Source organism: Nothobranchius furzeri, chromosome 5 (assembly GCF_043380555.1).
Source record: "Nothobranchius furzeri strain GRZ-AD chromosome 5, NfurGRZ-RIMD1, whole genome shotgun sequence".
Classification (NCBI taxonomy): Eukaryota; Metazoa; Chordata; class Actinopteri; order Cyprinodontiformes; family Nothobranchiidae; genus Nothobranchius; species Nothobranchius furzeri.
The window spans coordinates 60204363-60228171 of NC_091745.1; the positions used below are offsets into that span (position 1 = coordinate 60204363).

Here is a 23809-nt window from a genome sequence, read left to right on the forward strand (position 1 = left end):
CACCCACTCCACGCCCTCGTCCGAGCCAGCGCCAATCCTCCCGGAACACCGTTTCCTGGGCCAACTGAGGTGGCCGTTGGAGGAAGCTATCCAGAACGCCCTCCGGGACAACCCCGCACCTCCAGAGACCCCCGCGGGTCGCCTCTATGTCCCCACGGCCTGTCGCAGCGAGGCGTTGTCCTGGGCCTACTCATCACGCCTGTCTGGCCACGCTGGTTTCTCCAGAACTCTTAAATTCCTCCAGCGAGCCCTCTGGTGGCCAGGCATGGCGAGGGATGTGAAAGAATACACCAGCGCCTGTGACGTCTGTGCCCGCTCCAAGAACCCCAACCAGGCCTCGGCTGGTGCCCTCCGACCTCTTCCGGTGCCCAGCCGCCCCTGGTCCCACGTGGGGCTGGACTTCGTCACGGGTCTCCCGCCGGTCAATAACCTCAACACTGTCATGACGGTTACGGACCGCTTTTCCAAGTCTGTCCATTTCATCGCCCTTCCGGGTCTCCCCTCAGCCCAACGCACAGCGGAACTGTTCCTGGAGAACGTGGTGCGCCTCCACGGGTTCCCAGTCGACGTGGTCTCGGATCGGGGGCCCCAGTTCACGGCCCGGTTCTGGAAAGCTTTCTGTCGGCTGATGGGAGCATCGGTCAGTCTATCTTCAGGCTACCACCCGCAGACCAATGGCCAGACGGAGCGGGCTAACCAACAGCTGGGTCGGTACCTTCGTTGTTTTGTCTCGGCTCAACCCTCGCAGTGGCCTAAATACCTCCTCTGGGCGGAGCTGTCCCACAATCTTCACACCTCATCTGCCACTCGGCTGTCCCCTTTCGAGGTCTGCTATGGCTTCCAGCCCCCGGTTTTTGCCCACCAAGAACCCGAGGTCGCCGTTCCGGCAGCGGAAGCCATGGTGAGACGCTGCAAGAGCGCCTGGATCAAAGCACGAGCCTCCATAACCAGAGCTAACACCAGCTGTGCTCACCAGCATCTCCGGCGACACCGTCCTGGTCCCTCCTATGCTCCTGGGGACAAGGTCTGGGTGTCCACGGCTGACCTTCGGGTCCGTGCCGGGTCCAAGAAACTCACCCCTCGGTTCCTCGGCCCATACCCCATCCAAAGGGTCGTCAACCCGGTCACGTACCGGTTGCGGCTGCCGGCTACTCTCCGCATACATCCCACCCTCCATACCTCCCGGCTCAAGCCCTACTTGGAGTCCTCCCTTCTCCCGCCTCCGGCTCCGGCGCCGCCTCCTGCCCGCTTCCTCGACGGTGAGCCTATCTACACCGTCCGGCGCATCCTGGACGCTCGCCGCAGGGGTCGGGGCTGGCAGTACCTGGTGGACTGGAAGGACTATGGCCCCGAGGAACGCTCCTGGGAGCCGGCTCGGTCCATCCTGGACCCTTCCCTGATCTCTGACTTCTGGGTCCGCCGGGGTCGCGCTGGGACTTCTGGAGCCGTCCCTGGACCGGGGGGTCCTGTCAGGACTCAGGTATCTCCCGGCTGACCTTCGGACCACAACTCCCGACATGCTCCTCGTGGGGAGCTCCCAGCGTGCTCCTCGCGGGGAGTCCCTCCACGTCACAGCCAAGCAAGGCTATATATGGAAGACGCCGTGACCGGCTTCTCATCTCAGTCATCGTTTCTTCCTCACAGAGATACGACCAGAGAAATAATAAAACTGTTAAACGTCTCACCTTGTTCGTCTCCTTCATCCAGTCTGATCAGCCTGACACCTATTTGACTGGAGCTCAGAGGTTTTATGCTGTTCAGAAACATCATCTGACTGGGTTACGTTTATAACACCTCACTCAGAGGAAATGATGCATACACACTCTTTTACTTATAGTTTTCTGCCCCCAGAGGACTTGGCAGCTCAGGCAAGAGATGCTGGAGAAAATCCATGAGTCACACCTAGGAATGAATGGTCAAGTGCAAAGAAAGAGCGAGAGACATTTTATACTGGCCGAATATGTCAAAACACATCGAGAAAATAGTAGCACAGCGTGCAGCGTGTAATGAGAACAGAAACAGTAACCCCAAAGAGCCACTACTGTCTCATCTGATACCAAGCAGACCATGAGAAAAAGTGGGAACAGATCTATTTAACTATAATGGATCAGAATTTCTGCTGTGTGTTGATTAGTTGTCAAAGTTCCCAGAGATACTAAAGCTGACTGAGACTACCAGTAGAGGGGTAATAGTGGCCATGAAATCGATTTTCGCCAGGCATGGGATACCAGATGTGGTTGTTTCAGATAATGGGCCACAGTATGCCAGTGCTGAGTTTCAGGAGTTTGCAAAAAGGTGGGAATTCAAGCACATTACATCAAGTCCCACACATGCTCAGTCGAATGGACAGGCTGAAAGGATGGTTCAAACAATTAAAAATCTCTTAAAGAAATCAGAGGACAGTAAAGGAGACCCTTATATTTCACTGTTGGGAGTACAGAAACACACCCATGGAAGGTGTTGGTCTTTCACCAGCTCAAATGCTCATGGGCCGGAGGCTCAAGAGTAAGTTGCCAACATCAACCTTGCTGCTTATGCCTGGAGGTGTGGACACGATTCAGCAGACTGAAAAAAAGACAGGAGAAACAGAAGATCTACTTTGACAGGAGGACAAGGACACTGCCAGACCTGTACGACGGGGAGAACATTAGGATGCAGAGAGGAGAGAACTACCAGCCAGCGGTAGTTGTACGCAAACATCAGCAGCCTTGCTCCTTTGTTGTTCGCACACCAGATGGAAGAGAGTACAGGAGGAACCGCAAACATTTGCTGAAAACAGAAGAGACTGTGGTTCCCATCACAAATAATCAGGACTTTAATAGTGACATGGACACTCAGACCATAAATGGTCAAGCTGAGAATCTGGCAAGGGAACAAACGAGTGTGGCAGAACCAGATAATAATAAGATCAGGGAGAATGTGAGAGGGAGATTAACTGGTACCTCTTATCGAACCAGAGTTGGCAGAGAGGTCAAATTGCCAGCGAGATTCAGAGAGTAATGTTTATGTTCACATGTACTATTAGAAAATAAAGATGTCTTGAGTTGCAGGGATAAGATGTTGGAGAGGAAAAGAAGTTTGAAGTTAAAATTAAACTGTATAAGTGGATTATATATATAACAGTTGAAAAGTTTGGTTCCGACAAATGAAGAAAAAAACAAAACTGAGCTTGTTTAAAAGGGAGATGTGATGTATTGAGATTTGTATATGCGGGCACCCGTAGCTGGGGGGTGGAGCAGAAGAGGACGGTGTTCAAGATGGCTGTAACATGTGAGGCTAGGAGCAAGAGATAAAGTTGATTCACTTAAACAACGTGTGGTCCTGATTCATTAATACAACAAGACCCACACAAGAGAACAGCAGTCATTTGTGTGGCCAGTTTTAATGTTCCCATCAGCACATTTATCTTGATGGACCAGGAGTAAAAGAATTTTAATGGGTCAAAGTTTCAAGCCCAGAACATTGGTTTCATTCATATAAACCTGCATTTAACTCAGTGTGTGAAGTTTTCTTTTAAATACAAATACACACCCAACAATGATTATCTCTGCATAACAAGTCATTCTAAAATAACTGCTTTTTTAAGGTTGGTAACACTTTAAAATTAGGATCCCTTTATTAATGTTACTTGGTGCATTTTTAATCATTAATAAACTATTAAATTAAAGTGCTAACAACTGTATATTAATGTAATAATGTTAACATTAACCTCTTGAACCCCCAGCCATTTTTCTGAGATTTTCTTGAAAATGACATACCCAAAATTAATTGAGTATATCTCATAAACTACAAGGTTTATTTGAGCTGTTTTGGTATCAAAATAAACCAGTCTAAAGTTTACTCTAAAATTCTAAAAAAAAAAAAAGCATCACTTATGTCACTGATTGAGAGTAACAGGATCTGGAACACAGCAGAAATGAGAAAAAAAAACATGTTCTGCCTAAAAAAAAATCCACTTTATGATGTTAAAATTCCTTCTAAAATACCTCGTTGCAGCCTAAAACATCTAGAAATCCACAGAATAGGGTCTGAACATTTGCTGACCCTAAAATCATGAAAAAAAGGAAGTATAGAAAAGTTAGAGAGGTTTTAGTTGATAGAAATCCAGGCGGACCTCTCTTGGACCATTTTGGGCACCTTTTGACACAGTTTGTGCCATTGGGAAATTCTCAAGTTTCTTCTTTCGGTTCTTTTTTCCCTCATTTTTAACTTATATTAGAAAGTCTTTCCATCTAAAAAAATATATGTTATTGGGAAAAATCCCCCAAAAATACATTTACCGTAACCCCCAAATTCCACTACCTCCGCTCCGCTCCGCTGCGGTCCGCCTCTGCCTTCCGCAGCCGCTCGCTTCCGAACTCAATTTTTACTGGTACGCGCTCTACAACGGCTCCGCTCCGGTGCGGAGACCTGAGGTGGGCAAACAAGCATGCGCGGGATTTTCAAGATCTTGCGATACAGTCCGAGCAATAAACGCGGAAGTTAGATCCAAACACCCGTTGTGTGGGAGAAGCATCGGCATGAGCTGTTTAATCTGCCCATCATTTGTGTAGAGATAGCAGTGTTTGGATCAACAAAGTGTGACTACTTTGATAGTGGAAACTGTATTTATGGCTTACTTTTGTGCATTTAAACTTCAGCCGCCATTGATAGTTGTTAAAAGTTGTTAAACCTGTGCATATGAAACAAAAAACGCTTTTTGTTTATCGATTTATTGTGAAAAATGGAAATTGTGCTTGCTCCTTTTCCTGTTGGGCCGTTGTGATTTCTGTCCATTTACTGCGGAGGTGCTCCGGCGTCTGGGAAAAATAGAATCGATCCTATTTTTGCCGGAACAGAGGGCGGCGCACAGCGCCGCACTGCCGGAGCACAGCCGGAGCACAGCCGCAGTAGTGGAATTGCTCTGATTGACTAGAACGGGACCGATTTTGCTCCGGCGTTCGTGTCGGAGTACAGTCTATGGTCGGAGCGGAGCGGAGCGGAGGTAGTGGAATTTGGGGGTAAATCCTCTAATACAGGCCCGGGCCTGTATTTGACTCAAGCTCATCAAGCGCCAGGCCTTTATTGGAAGGAGGACTATGGCGTTTACAGCATGCCACAACCCGTGCACGCGCATTGGGTCCACAGCGCGCGTGTGAACGGGACTCGCGAGCGCAAATATACATGGCAGCGCACGTGTGAACGGGACTCGCGAGCGGAAATATACATGGCGAGAGGTCATTTGTGCACTGAGAGGGAGCAAACTGTGTCTGTGAGCGCACAAGGATGTGCACAAGTGACAAACCTGCGTGCGCGCGTTGTCAACGAGCACACGGCAGAGGAAAACGTGCGCGCGCGGCAGCCTCTGTGCGCGCTCGGCAGCCTCTCTGCGCGCTCGGTTTCTGACTCCTGCTCGCTCGGCTGTAAGGGCTTTTGGCACTCTGGAGGCGTGGCCTGTGGCAGATCTTCTGTGTCCTCTGATTGGTTAGTTTACCCCGCACTTTACCCTCTATCTATATAAAAAAGTCTGATATTCAGTAGTTGCTGGCATAGCTCAGCTGGGAGAGTGGGTGACTCTCGCCCTGGAGGATCCAGGTTTGAGTCCGGGCAAGGAAAATGCAGTAGATGTCATGTTAATTTTTCTTAATTTCAGGTATTTTACAGTTGTGACCGTTCAACTGTCATTAAACGTCAGAATGTTTGCTGGGCAGTGTTTTAAAAAGTGCACATAAGCTAGATGGTTTTAACCATATAAAATTACATTTTTTGTGATACTGGAAAAATACATACTGAAATAAAACTACTGGTTGAAAACTTTATGACTGTGATTGTACAATATATGACTCACTAATACACTGCAAACTCCCTTAGAGTGGGGCTTCCAGAGAGAGAGAGAGAGAGAGAGAGAGAGAGAGAGAGAGAGAGAGAGAGAGAGAGAGAGAGAGAGAGAGAGAGAGAGAGAGAGAGAGAGAGAGAGAGTTCTTCCCTCATTAATGTATTGTTTATTTTTTTCAGTATTTAATTGACTAATTATCCTTTCAAATAATTAATTGATGAGTTACATAATTGTCCATTTAGAATTGTTGAATGGACTGAGTCAAGTTTGGTGCACTTTATATATTTCAAAACATGTTTTTTTTTAATGATGCATATAAATAATTTAAATGTTAATTTAATGAAATATTTCTATTTTTTCATTACCTCACCCTTGTTTTGACAAAAACGGAACCTTGCTGGATAATATCATGGAGAAACTATTTGTTCACAGTACATGGCTCAGTGAGGATCTGTGTAAAGGAGGAGATACTCAGAAATCTGTCTGCAGATTGTTACAACCCAGACTGGAAGAGGTGGGCTGTAATAAGAAAGGAGACCAAACAGAGGAGTGGGGGTTCAACAACTGATTTATTTAACAAAAGTAAGGATTTACTAAAGCAAGTTAGTGAACAGAAAATGGCCAGTGAGGACTCTCCACCACACAGGAGAGACCCAGTGAAAGCAGAAAAACAGTAGGCTTTGTAGGCAGCACCACACCCTGAGCCCAGGTGCCTCCAAGGCTGCTTAACGAGCTGCCTACAACAGAAGAAAAACACAATTAAACACAAATGAAAACCCAATGAGACGGTGGGGGCATCACAACACGTTCAGGACTACCCAAACACCAGTAATTCTTGACTGCACTGATCTGCTTTAGTAAATCCTTACTTTGGTTAAATAAATCAGTTGTTGAACCCCCACTCCTCTGTTTGGTCTCCTTTCTTATTACAGCCCACCAATTCCAGTCTGGGTTGTAACAATCTGCAGACAGATTTCTGAGCATCTCCTCCTTTGGTATACAGATCCTCACTGAGCCAAGTACTGTGAACAAATAGTTTCTCCGTGATATTATCCAGCAAGGTCTTGTTTTTGTCAAAACAAGGGTGAGGTAATGAAGAAATAGAAATATTTCAATAAATTAACATTAAAATTATTTATATGCATAATAAAAAAAAACATGTTTTGAAATATATAAAGTGCACCAAACTTGACTCAGTCCATTCAACAATTCTAAATGGAAAATTATGTAACTCATCAATTAATTATTTGAAAGGATAATTTGTCAATTAAATGCTGAAAAAAATAAACAATACATTAATGAGGCAAGAACTTTTTAAACTTGAACATACCTACACCCACAAGTCTATTTTTACCTGGTTAAAACCATCTAGCTTATGTGCACTTTTTAAAACACTGCCCAGCAAACATTCGGACATTTAATGACAGTTGAACGGTCACAACTGTAAAATAATATCACAGGAATTAGGAAAGAATAATGACATCAGGTCTATGTTCCTTGGCCGGACTCGAACCTGGATCCTCCAGAGTGAGAGTCACCCGCTCTCCCAGCTGAGCTATGCCAGCAACTGCTGAATGTCGGATTTTTTTCTATAGATAGCTAGAGAGTAAAGTGCGGGGTAAACTAACCAATCAGAGGATAGGGAAGATCTGCCACAGGCCACGCCTCCAGAGTGCCAAAACTCCTCACAGCCGAGCGAGCGGAATTAGAAACCGAGCGCGCAGAGGCTGCCGAGCGCGCAGAGAGGCTGCCGCGCGCGCACGTTTTCCTCTGCCGTGTGCTCGTTGGTAACGCGCGCACGCAGGTTTGTCACTTGTGCGCATCCTTGTGCGCTCACATACACAGTTTGCTCCCTTTCAGTGCACAAATGACCTCTTGCCATGTATATTTTCGCTCGCGAGTCCCGTTCACGCGCGCGCTGCCATGTATATTTTCGCTCGCGAGTCCCGTTCACACGCGCGCTGTGGACCCAATGCGCGTGCACGGGTTGTGGCACGCTTTAAACGCGATAGAGGACCAGAATTAGAGGCAGGCCTCTATTTCTATTTGAGCAAAATGAACTAATGGTTCGCTGGAGTTTTTGACAATTAAAATTGCGCCCACATTTTCCAAGTTAAACACATTTCTTTTAACAACGGTAGTTTCTGCTTCAGCCCTCTCCCCCCTCCCCCTGCGCAGCGGCCGCAAACTCACTGATGCGCCTGCAGCCTCTCGGAATTCCTGCTGCTCTAAACATTAAAATAATTATTTCATTTTCTGTTCCTCACTTCTGATTACCTTCAATGGTGTCTGTTTGTTGCAACCACCAGGTACAAAAACTAACTTGTTTTTATTTGACAATTTTTCTGTCCTGCCTGTTTATTATCTTCCTGCATCTCCTCTCAATCCTAAAGAAAAACTGCTACCTGGGTTAATATATATTCACCTTCTGAGTTACCTTTGAACTGCAGACAAAGACAAGTCTCCGGGTTCCGACGGCTGTCCCTTACCACCTCACGTGTCAATGTCCACAAGCCCAGTCCTTTTACTGTTCCCAATTAATACTTCCACTCAACTGTTTGTAGCTTGGCACCCCCATCATTCTTTCCCTTACATTCCTTTAATTAGTATTAGGCTTGCTTTCTTTAGCTTTTAAGTTGCCCCCCAGCTGTTTAACTTTTGACGACGTTTCGACTCAGTTTGGTCTTCATCAGGTAATTTGTTGCTACCCTGTTATTTCTTCTGTGTTTCCAGCATCTTTTGTGCTTTTTCTCTCTGTGTTTCTAGCTTCTTTTTGAGCTTTACCACTCTGTTCTGCAATATGTTTAATTTCGTTAGGCACCCCCAAAGATTTTCCTCTTTCCTTGTGAACAGCTTCTATGTCTGTAAGCTTCTGCTTGTCCCTGTGTTGGCTCCTCCTTTTATAGGCCTCATTCACCGGACTCCGGACATTCTGTTTCTTTGGCTTTCCTTTATATTCTAATTAGTTTCCCTTTTTGGGGGGCTTAATTTTAGTTATATTGAACTTAAAAAAATAAAAACCAACAGAAATGAAGGATAGGGTGCACGAAAAATCATTTTTAGGGGCAGGGAGGGGTCAAAGGTCAGGGGAGGGGAGGACATTGGTTAGGGTTTGGGTGGGTTAGTGGGTAGGGACATATAAATTAATTTTAATTTAGGTGGTTCCAAATTGGTTCGCAACAGGGCTGCAGACACCAACAGCGAGGTGGTACTAAACCACACCGTCAGCCGGTCCACTGCAGGGGCACGAGCTAGTTAGGAACTGAATAAGAAGGAGGGCCACTGCCGAAGGCGGTGGTCTCTCCAGTACCTCATTCACCGGAGTCCGGACATTCAGGTTTTTTTTTTTTTTGGCTTTTCTTTACATTCTAATTAGTTTTCCTCTTTTTTAGACCAGGTGAGCTGCTCATTGAGGCAACCTCAGGTTATTTACAGCAATCTTGTGTAACAGTAGTTTGAACTGAAAGAAGTAGCTGCCTGTAGTGTCTAGGTATGATGTATATTTACATGTAAAACTATAGACAGATTTAGGCTAACATACTGCACATGTTTCAAATTTGTAGATGTTTGTAAAAGTGAGGAGGCAGGGGGGAGAGAACAGGAAGGACCAAGACAGGGAAATGCTGAGGAATTGTCAGATGACCCAGGACTGTGGCCAGAAAACCTAACTGCTCAGGAGAGAGTCTAGTTTTCAGACTCTAGAGAAATTGTAGACTTGACCAAAGTGGCACCCAAAGACAAGGAAGGCAAAGAATTCCCCAACTATACCAATATGTTAAGTCAACCAATGGGCGGGAAAGATCAGGAGGGACTGGTTGATATATAGTGAGAGTGTAAAGGCTCTGTTCTGCATCCCATGTGTTCTGTTCTCTCATGAGCAAACAAGGCCATCTAAAAGTCCACTGAACAGCAAAGAGGGACTCCGGTTGTCTGACATCAAGTGGCAAAAAATGTACAGGAAGTTCCCAGAGCATGAGGCACAATTGTACTTATGGGTGGAATATCCCTTTAAGTATGAGAAGCTGGCAAAAATCCATATATAACTGACTGTTGTATAAAACCTTACTTATGCCTTATTATTTGTTTGTTTATTTATTTATTTATTTATTTATTTATTTATTTATTTATTTATACATACATACATACATACATACATACATACAAATAAAACCACTTTTATGTTCGTGTGCCGAATGGGGCCCAATGACATTGAGAGTGTACAGGGCCCAGAATTTGGTGCTACGCCCCTGCGTGTGACCAGTGTGGGAAAAACTTTTCCTGGTCAGGGAAATTGAAAACTCACCAACGTGTCCACACCGGAGAGAAGCCATTTCTGTGTGACCAGTGTGGGAAATGCTTTTCCTGGTCAGGGAGCTTGAAAATTCACCAACGTGTCCTCACTGGAGAGAAGCCATTTCCGTGTGACCAGTGTGGGAAAAATGTCACCACCTCAGGGAACCGGAAATGTCACCAGCAGACTGTTGGTCTTTCCTTCTGTGAGACCATCACAGGTACGGAGTAAATGGAGAGAAAAACACCTTTCGCTGGTAGAGAGTGGAGACAATAATCAGAAGAATCAATCTTGTTCACCGCTGCAGAGGGAGAAACACACAGCTTTCCCAGCTCAGCTAAACCCGCGTTTAGCTCTTGTCTGCTGCATCCAAGTGTTTCTGAAGCTCTCTGCTCATACAGCTGTTTTATTAAGAAATAATGGAATGTAACATACGCAGTTTGCCATTTGCACACGTCATTAGTCTTGATAGGTAATAACTAATTGCCTTGTTAGTGAAGAACTAATACATCACAAGAACACGTATCCTTGAGATAAGCAGGAAGCATCCTTGGTAATAAAGACACATGCTGGTACGAGAGGAGCTGGAATGTTTCACTCCTTCTCTGTGCAGGGGAAAATATGCAGCTGTTTAGCTTGTGCAGAAAAATACTGAGAGGCATTTTATATTATAACAGGATTCTTCCATAATGTAGGAAATAGCATATGATTATGTATAAAAGAGCATATAATAATGTATAAAAGAGCTTATATGAGAGATACATATTTTTCAATCCCCTTTTGAACTCTTTTAAGAGTTCAACAAAGATTAGATCTATAAAAGAAATTAAAAACAACAACATCAAAATTCACTAAAAAGAACCTAATACACAATGATTAAGATACTGAAAAGCAACCAATGAGTTCACAGCTGAGATTATGAGAAACTGTGAAACAATACATAAAACATGATTTTAGCGTTAACTGAACTTATTACTTCATGAACGTATTGCATGCACACCCCGTATGGAGGCGAAAAACCCTGCACACTGTACGTTAACATGGAAAATTCCCCCATGTCCTCCCGATCTCGGGACGAACGCCGCAGCACAGAGCGGGCATGCCTAGCTTGAGGACAAATATCCTCATCAAAGGGCAAAAGAAAAACAACATAATCAAAAGGTCATGGAAATAAACAGGTGAAGGGATTGTAGCAAAATCACTGAACATTCTCACACTGTAACATCATCTTCACAATCATGGGAGTCATCACTATCACTAGAGGGTTCCTCCCCCAAGTAGATGTTAGAAGTGGCGAGTAACAAGGGCATCTGGAGAATTGGGTCAGCAGGTGGAGGTGAGATGGCAGTGGTGATCAATCTCTGAGCTAGTTGCCTAAGGCAAGGAATACAACAGCAGCCACAAGTGACAAGAATTGCAGCGAAGACAGATATGGACACCAGGACGGAGGCCACGAGGGATTTGTATTTACCAAAAACATCAAGCCATGAGTCCCACATGGAGGTGTCTACACCAGAGTGGGATTTCATTTTTTCTGTCAAGGAGCGGAGACCATCTAAGGCCTTGGTTCAGCTACTGTCCGAGGCCGTATTGTTGGGGATGTAAACACAACAGTTTTGACCAAACATTGAACACACGCCTCCTTTTTCAGCTAACAGCATGTCCACAGCAATTCTATTTTGGAAAGCCATCAGGGAAGTCGCTGACAGTTGTTGGTGTACTGCCTCAAGTGCCGTACGAGTATAGTTGCTTAAGAGTTGGACATTAAAATGGATATAATTAATGCGATCAACGTTTTTATTGGGAGTTATCCAGATAAATATAGATTCCCATCCGGCGGCTATTTGGTCAACTAACTTATATTCGTCCGGAACACCTCTGGGGACGCCAATGGCATCTATATAAGTGGGATTGTGAAATGTAGGTAAAGATGGTAAAGATCGCTTTCGCCGGGTGCCAGAGTCAGAACTGGAAAGAGGGGCATCGAGAAGGGTAACAGGAGTAACAGTAACTGGTAATAATAAAGTAATAAGGGCACACAAACCTGAAGATTTTCTGGGAAAACCATTATAGAGCTGAGGAGTACCACACCACCACCAGAGATTGGCACATTTTTTGGGTTTGAATTGAGAGGACACAGACACAGTTGTATTGACGCACCAATTTTTAGTGACATTCCCCAGAAAAGGACCGCCTCGTCCAACAAGTTGAATACAGCTAAAGTTATTAGGGGCTACGATATTAGAGAAGAAGGGTGTACCTATGTCGTCACCTGGTTTCTGTTTTGGAAAGACTTGTCCAAACTTGGTACAATTGGAATTTAGGGAAGTCCCGTTCATCAAATGAAGGACGCATTCTGGAGGGATCGGAGGTGGTACAATACGGAGAGTAGGGCGAGCTGAGAGGCAAACAAGACAATCATGTTCTGAAGCATTAGCTGCTTGTTCAGCCAGAAGTAACCAGTTATTAGTGCTAGCGGAAATGCCGGTAACCGTCTGAAATGTGTCATGAACAGAAAGGTTTTTAGTCTCAATAGTTATCGCAGAAGAGGGTTTATTTACTCCGGTAGTGTCAGTTATCGTGGAAGGGGGTTTACTTATTCCGGCAGTGTCAGAGACGGTAGATGTAGGCGAGGTGATATTGCGGACACAGAGGTGCACTATCCAATAGGAACCCCCACTAGTCCAAGGGGCAAGTACAAATAGGGTACACCCGAGGGAGTTTAGTGGGCTAATTATGAAAGTCAAAGGGCCTGTTTTGGATCCACCCTGTTTTATTAACTTGATTCTGGAACGCGAAGTTATGGCCGTTCCTTTGGAGTAGGATGACCAATCATCGCCTGTTTCAGCAACAAGATTACTCCACTTCCATTGGGTGTAATCTCCCAGCGTTAAGTACCAAGTATGCTCTTTAATGTCAGATGGTGTGTGCTGGCCATGTGCAGGGTTTGAGGGCAGAGCATTGTAGGGAAGTGTAACCGTGGTGGCCGTGGATAACGGAATACACAGGGTAACTGCTTTAGTTAGATAGATAAAATCAGAGGTACAAGAGGAGGAGGGGGATGGGAGAGACAGGGATCGCTTGGGTCGGTCAGTAGGTGGTGGAGAATGGGCCGTTGGCGTCAGCAGGGTAGCATCAGGGGATGTAGGGGATGAGGGTGGCAAGGGGAGGTCATTGCAGAGGAACAAAATAACCAAAGGGATGCATAACAGGATAACAGTTAGAAGTAGAATCAGGATACGCTGTCTGCACGTGAGGATGGGGGGAAATGGCCAGGACATAATTGGGCTCGTGCAGGTGTTAATTTAAGAGGGTGTGTGGACCTGCAAGGAAACTGGTGTAATCTTCACCAGAGAACGCACTATATGCTAAAATTGCTATCGTTATTAAATCTTCTGTATTGGAGAAATTGCGACAGCGCCTGTCGTTATACAACCCCAACCTGCTGTCCCTGTATTCCAGCCGATTATTTCTACTTGGATACCAGGCTATTGGATAGGATTCTCATTGGATTATGTTACCCTCAGAATCTTCTTCCAGCCAGGACAGGTGAGTGATGAATATGTACATTAAGAATTAAGTTTTAGAAATGCAATGAGTGTGAAAACAAAACTCAACTGAACAGGCAAATGAATAATAGTATAAAATGACTGGAGGGTGTTAAGAAACCCTTTTTTTAAAACAGTGTGGAGGGTGTAAAATATAACCCCGCTATAGTAACTGAAGGGTGTTAAATAGAACCCTAGTAAAACAAATGAAGGGTGTTAAATATAACCCTTGTAAAATAACTGAAGGGTGTTAAATATAACCCTTGTAAGATAACTGAAGGGTGATTACTTCTTCCCCCTGTTGAGGTCCCTCCACTGGCTCCAGGCAGCTGCAGGGGGTGATGATGTCACGATTCTCGTCCCGCTGGATGTGGTGGTAGCTTGGCATGCTACCTCGTCCTGCAGAATTGGTAGCTTGGCATGCTACTGCAGTCAGCTACTTCTCTTCCTGGTCCTTAGGTCCTTTTTCCTGGTCAGGCAGATGTCAGCTGCTTCTCTTCCTGGTCCGTAGGTCCTTTTTCCTGGTCAGGATCCCCCTTTTGTGACAGGTTCTCTTGGACCTCGGTCAGAGTGCGGTGGGGCTCTTCCGTTGCAGCACACTGGGTCCAATGGTACCAGGAGTCTCCTTTGCCGTCCAGCCGGACAGCGTGTGACGTCCTCTCCGTGATCCTGTAGGGTCCGGTCCACCTTGGTTCCGTCCACTTTCTTTTGGTGACCTTTAGTAGGACCCAGTCTGTCCCAGGTTGTGGAGATGGGGCGTCTGTGGTGGTACGGTCAGCCTCAACCTGTAATGAGAACTGAGAGACAAGACTATGCAACAAGTTATAATATGACCTTGAGTCAAGGGAGTCAGTCAGGTCGGCAGTCAAAGGTAATTTTGTGGCAGGTCCCGGGAAAGGTCGTCCAGTCTGTAGTTCAAAGGGGGTAAACCTTGTGGTTTTGTTAACCGAGCTCCATACGGACATCAGAGTGAGAGGCAAAGCTTCTAACCAAGTTAATTTGGTCTGTGCACAGATTTTAGCCAATTTGACTATTAGCGTTTGATTCATCCTCTCCACCTTCCCCTGGGATTGGGGATGAACCAAACTTGTGTTTCAGACCCAGCATGGTTTCAACCTCTTGTAGATCTTTGTTCTTAAACTGTGACCCATTGTCTGATCTGATTTTTTCTGGGAACCCATGTTGGGGAATATAATGATTGATCAAACATTTGGTAACTGTTTTACTGTCTTCTTTTTTTGCAGGCCAAGCCTCTGGCCATCCAGTATAGGCATCTACACACACTAGGAGATACCTATAGCCTTTTACCCTGTCAATCATGTCTGTGAAATCTATGATTATCTCTTTTCCAGGGCATGTTGGTATTGGAAATTGACCTTGGATTGGTTTCAGGGTAGGTTTGATGCCAAACTGAGTACACTCTGTACAGGTTTTGACTAAATATTTGGCCATGTCTGTTAGGTATGGATGCCACCAGGGGGACAAATTCCTCACCATCTGTGCTACACCAACATGTCCCACTCCGTGCGCTTCTTCCATTGCCGTTTGTCTAATGCTAGGTGGCAGTATGGGTCTACCATCTGTCCCTCTCCAAACGTCCGTGTTGGTTGCGCCCCTAGCCAACCACAAAGTTTTTTCTTGTGGCGAGGCTTGATCTTGCATGTCCTTGAGAGTCTCTTTTGTGATGGAAATCTTAGGGTCAAAGCTTTTCTCAACAGTTACTGTCTCAACCACTAGATTATGTATAGGGAGATATTCAGCTGTTAACTTGGCTGCCCTGTCTGCTTCTTGGTTTCCTCTAGACACGAAGTCAGAGCCCTGACTATGTCCTTTGCATTTTATTACTGCCACTTCTGCTGGAAGGAATAGAGCTTCTGCTAGTTCCCTCATTTCAGACTCATGTTTTATTGGTTTCACCCCAGCTGTCACAAAGCCAGCTCTCAACCATTGTCTAAGTTCCTCGTGCACGGCTCCTACGGCATAGGCTGAGTCACTGTAAATATTTACCTTTTTTCCTGTGCTCATTTTGAGAGCTGCAATGATAGCCAATACTTCTGCTCTTTGTGCTGACTGTTGTCCTTTTAGTTTTTCAGCTCCTGCAGTGGACCATTCGCCTGTAGGGAGTTGCTCTACTACTGCCCAAGCAGCTTTTAACCCGTCATTGTCATCCCTATAGCAACAGCCGTCTGTAAACCAGTTCTTATCAGGGTTTTCTAGTGGGATTGCACTTAAATCTGATCTGACCTTTTCTTCTATTGCTGTTTTTTGTTCGCACGAATGGGGTTCCCCAGTACCTATGTGGTCTGCCATGTTTATCCCTTCATGTGTGTAGGTGATGTGTGGAGCCTCTAAGATCTTACTGATCTTTCTCTGTCTCAGCGGGGTCATGGTGAAAGCTTGTGATGTGATATAAGCTACTACACTGTGTGTTGTCAGTACTTTCAGCGGGTAGCCCATTACTATATGAGCTGTTTTCTGTAAAATTTTTGCAAGACCTGCTACATGTTGGGTGCAGGGTGGGTGTCTTTTTTCTGTGTTATCTAGCATGACACTTATGTACATCAAGACTTGTCTCTGACCTCCCCCTTTTTTCTGGAACAGAACTCCATCAACATGAGTTTCTGATCCAGAAACATCAAGGAAAAACGTAGATTTGTAGTCGGCCGTAGCCAAATCACTGGCTGTGGATAGTTGTTGTTTAAGTTTTATGAATGCTTCTTCTGCTGGAATAGTCCATTCCAGATGAGCAGTAAGTTGACGCATCCCAAAGGGTGTTATAAGAGCATGTAGTGGGGCAGTGAGACCGACATAGTTGGGGATGAAGTGTCTACTGTAGCCTGTCAGGCCTAGGAAGGAAAACATGTCTTTGACTGTTTCAGGTTTAGAATGGTGGAGTTTCTATGATCTGGTGACAATGAGACGCCAACTTGTGAGATCATTCTGCCCAAGAACGATACTTGTTTTCTGGCTATTTGGAGTTTGGACCGGCTAACCTTAAACCCAAGCTTGGCCAAATGGGTCAGTAGTGTTTGGGTAGCTTGCAGACAGGAGCCTGCAGAGGGCGCCGACAGGTTTCACCCCAGCTGTCATCATGCATCAACATACTGCACTAAAACACAGTCATCAGGTAGGGGGCATGTGTCCAGGAGCTGACGCAAACATTGGTTGAATAGTCCAGGGGACAGGGTGAACCCTTGGGGCAACGAGTATATCGGTATTGCTGTCCTCTGAATGTGAAAGAGAAAATGTCCCTCAGAGATTCATGAAGTGGAAGACAAAATAATGCGTTTGCCAAGTTTATGCAGGTGAACCATGCATGTGAAGGTGGTAGGTTTGTCAGAGCCACATATGGGTTAGGGACGGGAAGTGAGTCTGTGTTAAGTAGGGCGTTTATACGACGCAGGTCATGAACCATTCGATATTTACCAGTATTTTTCTTTTCTACAGGTAAAATAGGAGTGTTCCACTCAGACACGGATGGCTCCAACACCCCTGCTTGCAACAGACCACCGATGGTGTCGGCTATCCCGTCTTCAGCATAGGGCTTGTGTGGGTATTGTGGAACCCAATAAATCAATAAATCAATAATCAATAAATTACTGATGTAATAGATAATGTGAAAAACTGAACAGGTGGACAAATATGCCCAAAACTTAATTATTAATTATCTAAATAGCAACTCCAGTGAATAATATAAGCCTTTTTGCTCACTTAGACACTTAAAATGTGAAACACACTGTGTTAATGGATAAAAAAGTGGGTTTTTCATGTTATGTCTCCTTTAAACCAGCGTTTTTTAACTTCTGTTGTACAGGCTCGAAGTGACCCGATTCCTGTTGCGGGACTTGCAGGTGGGGAGGCGGAGGCGGTGTGGAAATGCATCAGCCGCCCTGGTCTCCCAAACAGACTGATGGACCTTTTATGGCAAGTGGCACATGGGATCCTCCCCGTCAGGGATGTTATGCACTCCAGAGGAATGGCAGCCAAAGCGGCATGCCCCCGATCCGGCTGTGGCGCACCGGAGACGGTACGGCATCTCCTCTGGGAGTGCAGTGCTGCTATCGACCTGTGGACAACAGCCGGCTCCCAGGACTTCCCATACTTGCCAGCAAGGGAGGTCCTGACAGCACACTTAGTGCTCTATGGGGTGAGCCAGAGCATGGCAAAGCCAGAAAAACTCAGTGACGAGGAAAGGCTCACCCTAGCCGCCATCAAAGATGCCATTTGGACCTCCAGAAACTTGCTGGTGAGAAAACACATGCAGATCCCCCCCGTGGCTGTGATCCGGATGGCTGCAGCCCTGAGGACATTGTCAGGGTTGCGGGCGGCGAGCCAAGGACACAGCCACAAAGAAGAATCGCCTCTGTGACATTCGGATGGTGGAGCCGGAGTCCACGAGAAAAGGTTGAAGCAGCAACACCCTGACACTCCAGCGCATAGATGGAGGGTCCCAAACCACACCCCAGTGGTGTGGTCAGAGGAAAAAGGGTCCTTGGTTTGTGGAGGAGGATCTGGGCGCATTTTGATGTTGAAATGACTGCTATCCGCCCCCCCAGCCTGGGGAACCCCAGGTTGTGGGTCATGGAGAGCGGCAACTTAAAGGATCACACTCACAGCCTTCAGACAAATGACAGAGGCCATTTAGTTGAATAGTTCTTTTTATTGTAAAATTCTAAAGGCATTGTAAACTGATAATTGTCAATAAAAAATTTGAAAAAAAAAAAAGATCTGTTATCTTTTTTTTCTTGAGTTATTAGAGAAAATAGGTCTACCTGAGATGTGCAAGCACTGGATAAAGTTAATATATAGTAATGTTAACAGTAAATGTCTGCTAAATGGACATCTAACAAAAAAAATACAGAACAGGTCAGGTGTGAGACAAGGGTGCCCGCTGTCAGCGATTTTGTACGTGATATACATTGAGCCATTAGCACAAATGATAAAAGGTAAATGGATTACAGGACAAAGGATACCAGGCAGTGGAGGTCAAGACCTAAAATGTGTTTTATATATGGATGATATTAATATCGTGTGTACTGACATGTCATCTATAAACAGAGCTTTTATACTAACTGAGCAGTATGGGAAAGCATCTGGGGCCAAATTAAATGAGAACAAAACACAACTACAGCTGTATGGACCATGGACAGCAACTGAAAGAACACAGGCAAAAGTAAACTCAAATGAACAAAAGATATTAGGGATTAAATTTGATAAATCAGGTAAAGGCGAGGTAAATTGAACAGAAATATCAGCAAAAGTGAGACAGAGAACAGGCTTGTGGAAACAATTCAATTCAATTCAATTCAATTCAAAAATACTTTATTAATCCCAGAGGGACCTAACCCTGAACGGAAAAGTGCTGATAATAGCTGTGATAATCCCTTTATTTTTATTGGCAGAAAGTGTGTTTTTACCATCTAGGAAAACGATAAGGAGTCTTGAGAGGACAATCTTCCAGTTTTTATGGGGATCCAAGTGGGAGAGACTGAAGAGAGAAGAAATGAAGAAACCTAAAGGAAAAGGAGGCATGGGGGTGCCAGACCTATATTTGTGTCTGGGAGCACATTACACCTGCACCCACATGCGACAAGTAATGACGGAGCAGGGCGGTGTAAAGACACGTGCAATGACTTACTATTGTATGGGTTCATACCTCCGTAAATTAAAATTGGTGCCAAGTAATTTGAGAGTACCTGTAGCTTTTCAGTTACCACCTGCCTACGAGGTCATTAAGACATTTTTAACACATTTTAATTTGGAAAATGAAAGTAAGGACACACTTTTAAACCAGTGTTATTTAACCTCTGTTGTACAGACTCAAAGTGACCCGATTCCTGTTGCGGGACTTGCAGGTAGGGAGGCGGAGGCGGTGTGGAAATGCATCAGCCGCCCTGGTCTCCCAAACAGACTGATGGACCTTTCATGGTTGGTAGCGCATGGGATCCTCCCCGTCAGGGATGCTATGCACTCCAGAGGAATGGCAGCCAAAGCGGCATGCCCCCGATCCGGCTGTGGCGCACCGGAGACGGTACGGCACCTCCTCTGGGAGTGCAGTGCTGCTATCGACCTGTGGACAACAGCCGGCTCCCAGGACTTCCCATACTTGCCAGCAAGGGAGGTCCTGACAGCACACCTAGTGCTCTTTGGGGTGAGCCAGAGTATGGCAAAGCCAGAAAAACTCATTGACGAGGAAAGGCTCACCCTAGCCGCCATCAAGACGCCATTTGGACCTCCAGAAACTTGCTGGTGAGAAAACACATGCAGATCCCCCCCGTGGCTGTGATCCGGATGGCTGCAGCCCTGAGGACATTGTCAGGGTTGCGGGTGGCGAGCCAAGGACACAGCCACAAAGAAGAATCGCCTCTGTGACATTCAGATGGTGGAGCCGGAGTCCACAAGAAAAGGTTGAAGCAGCAACACCCTGACACTCCAGCGCATAGATGGAGGATCCCAAACCACACCTCAGTGGTGTGGTCAGAGGAAAAAGGGTCCTTGGTTTGTGGAGGAGGATCTGGGCACATTTTGATGTTGAAATGACTGCTATCCACCCCCCCAGTCTGGGGAACCCCAGATTGAGGGTCATGGAGAGCGGCAAATTAAAGTATCACAGCCTTCAGACAAATGACAGAGGCCATTTAGTTGAATAGTTCTTTTCATTGTAAAATTCTAAAGGCATTGTAACTAATAATTGTCAATAAAAAATTTTGAAAAAAAAAAAATCTGTTCTTATCAGTTTAATATCTGATACGTCCCCTATCCGGGGAACATATATTAAATTGAATTTTGGAGCAAGGAGATGGAATAGGAGCTTGCTCCGTCCACTCCACGCATCGACCTGGTATTGCATTACCTCCAGGAACGGTGCACCCCCTCTCTGTGTTAAAAACAAAGATATGAATGAGTCAATTTATATAGAAATAAACGGAATTGATGATAGGTTCCTCGTAGCATGCTGGTATTCTGGATTAACATCCTATAATCCAGCACCAAATTCAACATATACTGGGCTTTTCTGCTGTGTGTCTGATTCTGATTCACCCTCTTCCCCGCCCCTACTGCTCTGTGTGGACAGTCTGGAGCTTTGATTCAACTGTTAACATCTGCAGTTTGTTTTTCTCTCAGCTAGAGGTCGACAGAGTTGTTTCTACAGCCTGGAGTAAAGTTAGAGCTTCTTTTTGTTTGATTTTTATGGAGATGTTTTCATATTAGCCACTTGTTAGATATTCAGACATTATTTTAAAGTCTTATTTTACTCTCTTGCAGATTTAAATCCCTCTTAAGAACCAACCAGGACTGTTCCCTCTACTGACCAGCAGGTGGCAGCAGCAGACCCTGCAGAGAAGCAGGAAGTAGCATCATCGCTAGCAGAGAAACTGATCTGAGGTTGGTTTCGTATTATTTTCTCTACATTTTTCACATTTCTGATGTGCACCACAGAGTTTAACGTTGCTATGACTCCACCTTGTTTCATATGAACACCGTGTGGCTGTTGGTCACTTCTGGTAGCGTATATATGGCTAACATGTGATATGTTTCTGTTAGCCTTTTGTGCACAAATGCAGCGTTGCATCATGGGAATGATGAGACGAACTTTTAAAATAAAATGTTAATAAAGGTTGAGAGCCTGGGTCAGCCTTTGTGTGTCTGCTCCTTTTATATAATAAATCTGTAAAGCTGCTCCTTTTATTGTGTTTTCACTATCACCAGGAGTCAAAGCAGCATGTGAGGGAAAGACCTCCCTATGCGTGAGCCAAATAAATCATACTTACCTGGCAGGGGTGGTACCATGATCAAGATGGTGGTTCACCCAGGGTGAGGCTCAACCATTGCAGTCGGTGTTGAGCTGACGTCTGCGAATTCCCCAAATGTGGGAATCTCGACTGCATAATTTCTGGTAGTGGGGGACTGCGTTCGCGCTCTCCCCTGATGATTTGTCCAACAGCAAAACTAAGATTAGAATATAACTATGATTAGAGCTTCTTCAGTTGAATATGTGTGGAAATTTATTAATTTGTACGTGCGTGGTAAATTATTAATTTGTTAAACACGTTCAATATCTAGGAACTCCAACATTCTCAGTGCTAACTCACTCTGAATCAGAATAAAACGTTGGTTACGTATTGTAACCCCAGATTCTATGAGTCTAGTCGCAGCCCTTAAAGAGCAAGTAACGTCTAAATTAACTTTTTTTTTGCTGATGAACTGCATAAATTAGTGTCTAATAGTGTGCATTCTTTATTTTAGCATTTTCTTTAAAAATTAAAAATTCTGTCTAAAAACCACAGTAATGCGCCACCTTCAGCTGAAAACATAGAATCTGAGTCATTTTGAATAAATTTTAGCCAATGGCTAAAGAGTAAAGTACTAGTAAATCAGTAGAGTACTACGTAGCAGCTCCATGCCAAAGTTATAAAAGCAACGAGCGTCTCGGCCACGCCCTGTGGCGAGTGGGAGTTGCATTTGCAAGCCAGCTAGGAGGTCAGCTGTAGTTCAGCATTAGCATATAGCATTAGCATATCCTAGTCTTTAGCATATCTTTTAGTGTTATAAATACTTATTTAGTGTTAGATTTGGCTGTTGGATATTGTAGTTTAGTTAGTGTTTGACTGTTAGTGTAATTGGGAAAGTAGTTCGGGTTTAGTGCGCACCACTTGCTCCATATCGTCTTAGTATTGGTGAGTAGGTGTAGTGTAGTATGGTTGCGGTGACTCTGTGGGCATTTTACCCGCGATTTTGCACGTCTCCGTTTGAAGAGGGAGGCTGCCCACCGTGGCTCTTCCGCGATTTAGATGCAGCCCACCGACTCTGCTCCCCCACCACGGCGGGCTCCAGTCTGAGGTGAGTAAGCTAAATAAACGTTTTAACATCTTATAAAGACAATTCCCTACCTAAATGCAAAGTCTGAGAGACGTGGTTCACTTCCTTTAGCTAGTCAGTCGGCAATTCTGCAACAGTGGCTCTAACTAACAGCACTAGTTGACAGACAGCATTACAGCGTGAAATCCAGCTTCTGACCCGGTTCTGTAAGGAATTCTGTTCAGGAGGTCACATTTCAGGCTCTCCACATCATATGTGACTGACTTTTACGTTATAACAACGATCACACACTAGGAATGTTATAAAGCGCCTATATAGGAGATTCTTTTGTATATTATCTGACTTTATAAACTCCAACAACAATGTGCTTCTATTTTTTTTCAGGCTAAATCTACCCAAGATACTGGCTGTCAGACTGATTTAGCTGCAAGAATGCACTTGTCCAGGCTGATGTGAAGCCTTCCCTGTAGCAAAGGTGAATTATTTTTAATAATCTTCTATGTAAACATTTTATTATTACCTTCTAGTTTTAATTTGTTTTACAGATTATTGTTACACGTGATTTTATGCTCTTTTAAACATTTATAAATGTGCTGCTTCTTTGTTTTTACATAGCCAGCCAGAATGGAGTTCACAGCCGCAGTGTGTCTGGTGACCCACGGGGACCATGATGAAAATTCATCTTCCAGAAAGTCCCAGAGCAGCGGCCGCACCCCCTGAAAAGACCAAGGTGTGAGGTGTCTGCTGTTAATTCCAGCTTCCACTTCAGTGACAGTGCAAGCTCAGTGAACTGTTCAAGGTAAAAAAAAATTAAAACATTTCAGAATTTTTAAGATATTAACAATTAAATAAGTATGTGATTACATCATGATGGAGGCTACTGATTCTGCCCCCGTGACACTTGGTGGTGACGTGTGAGCTGATTCACCTGGAAAACAACTTTTACATTAAATATTTTGTTGTTGATATAAAAAGTAAATTAACTAATAACCTGCATTATTGCAGGACACTCAGCAAAATATGGACTCTACAACATGAGGCAGGCACACGTTAATAACTCTATAACAGCACATAAGGTGAGCAACACCACATATAGTACACTGTCCTGAATTTGTTTTCTTTCTGCATCTCATTAGCCTGGCTGATCACCTGATAACTCCTGTCATCTGGTCATGACAGCATGAGGATGTCCTCACACACCTGTAACCTATCAGCTCATCTGGCAGAATAGAGAGAGAAGAGACAACACCACATCTCCTGTTCCTGGAAAGCCTTCAGCCATCCTTCGATGACTGAGAACCTCCATCAGCTCTGTCTCCTGTCTGCCTACAATTA

General features: G+C 44.9%; 1 protein-coding gene and 2 non-coding genes across 3 annotated transcripts; all 3 read left to right on the forward strand.

Annotated features, from left to right (window-relative positions):
- Nucleotides 1-19157: 19157 nt before the first annotated feature.
- LOC107378900 (uncharacterized) lies at nucleotides 19158-20163 on the forward strand. Its single transcript, XM_070550978.1, has one exon. The coding sequence runs from the start codon at nucleotides 19158-19160 to the stop codon at nucleotides 19905-19907; it is 750 nt and encodes a 249-aa protein (XP_070407079.1). The 3' UTR covers nucleotides 19908-20163.
- A 178-nt stretch (nucleotides 20164-20341) lies between these two features.
- Nucleotides 20342-20529, forward strand: LOC129163537 (U2 spliceosomal RNA). Its single transcript, XR_008563398.2, has one exon. It is a non-coding gene; the product is annotated as a U2 spliceosomal RNA (small nuclear RNA).
- Nucleotides 20530-21418: 889 nt separating this feature from the next.
- Nucleotides 21419-21583, forward strand: LOC129163525 (U1 spliceosomal RNA). The gene has a single exon (XR_008563387.2). It is a non-coding gene; the product is annotated as a U1 spliceosomal RNA (small nuclear RNA).
- Nucleotides 21584-23809: the final 2226 nt, after the last annotated feature.

Bases quoted from the DNA above. Each gene is read 5' to 3' on its own strand.
- LOC107378900 (XM_070550978.1), top strand. From the start codon at position 19,158: ATGAAGAAACCTAAAGGAAAAGGAGGCATGGGGGTGCCAGACCTATAT.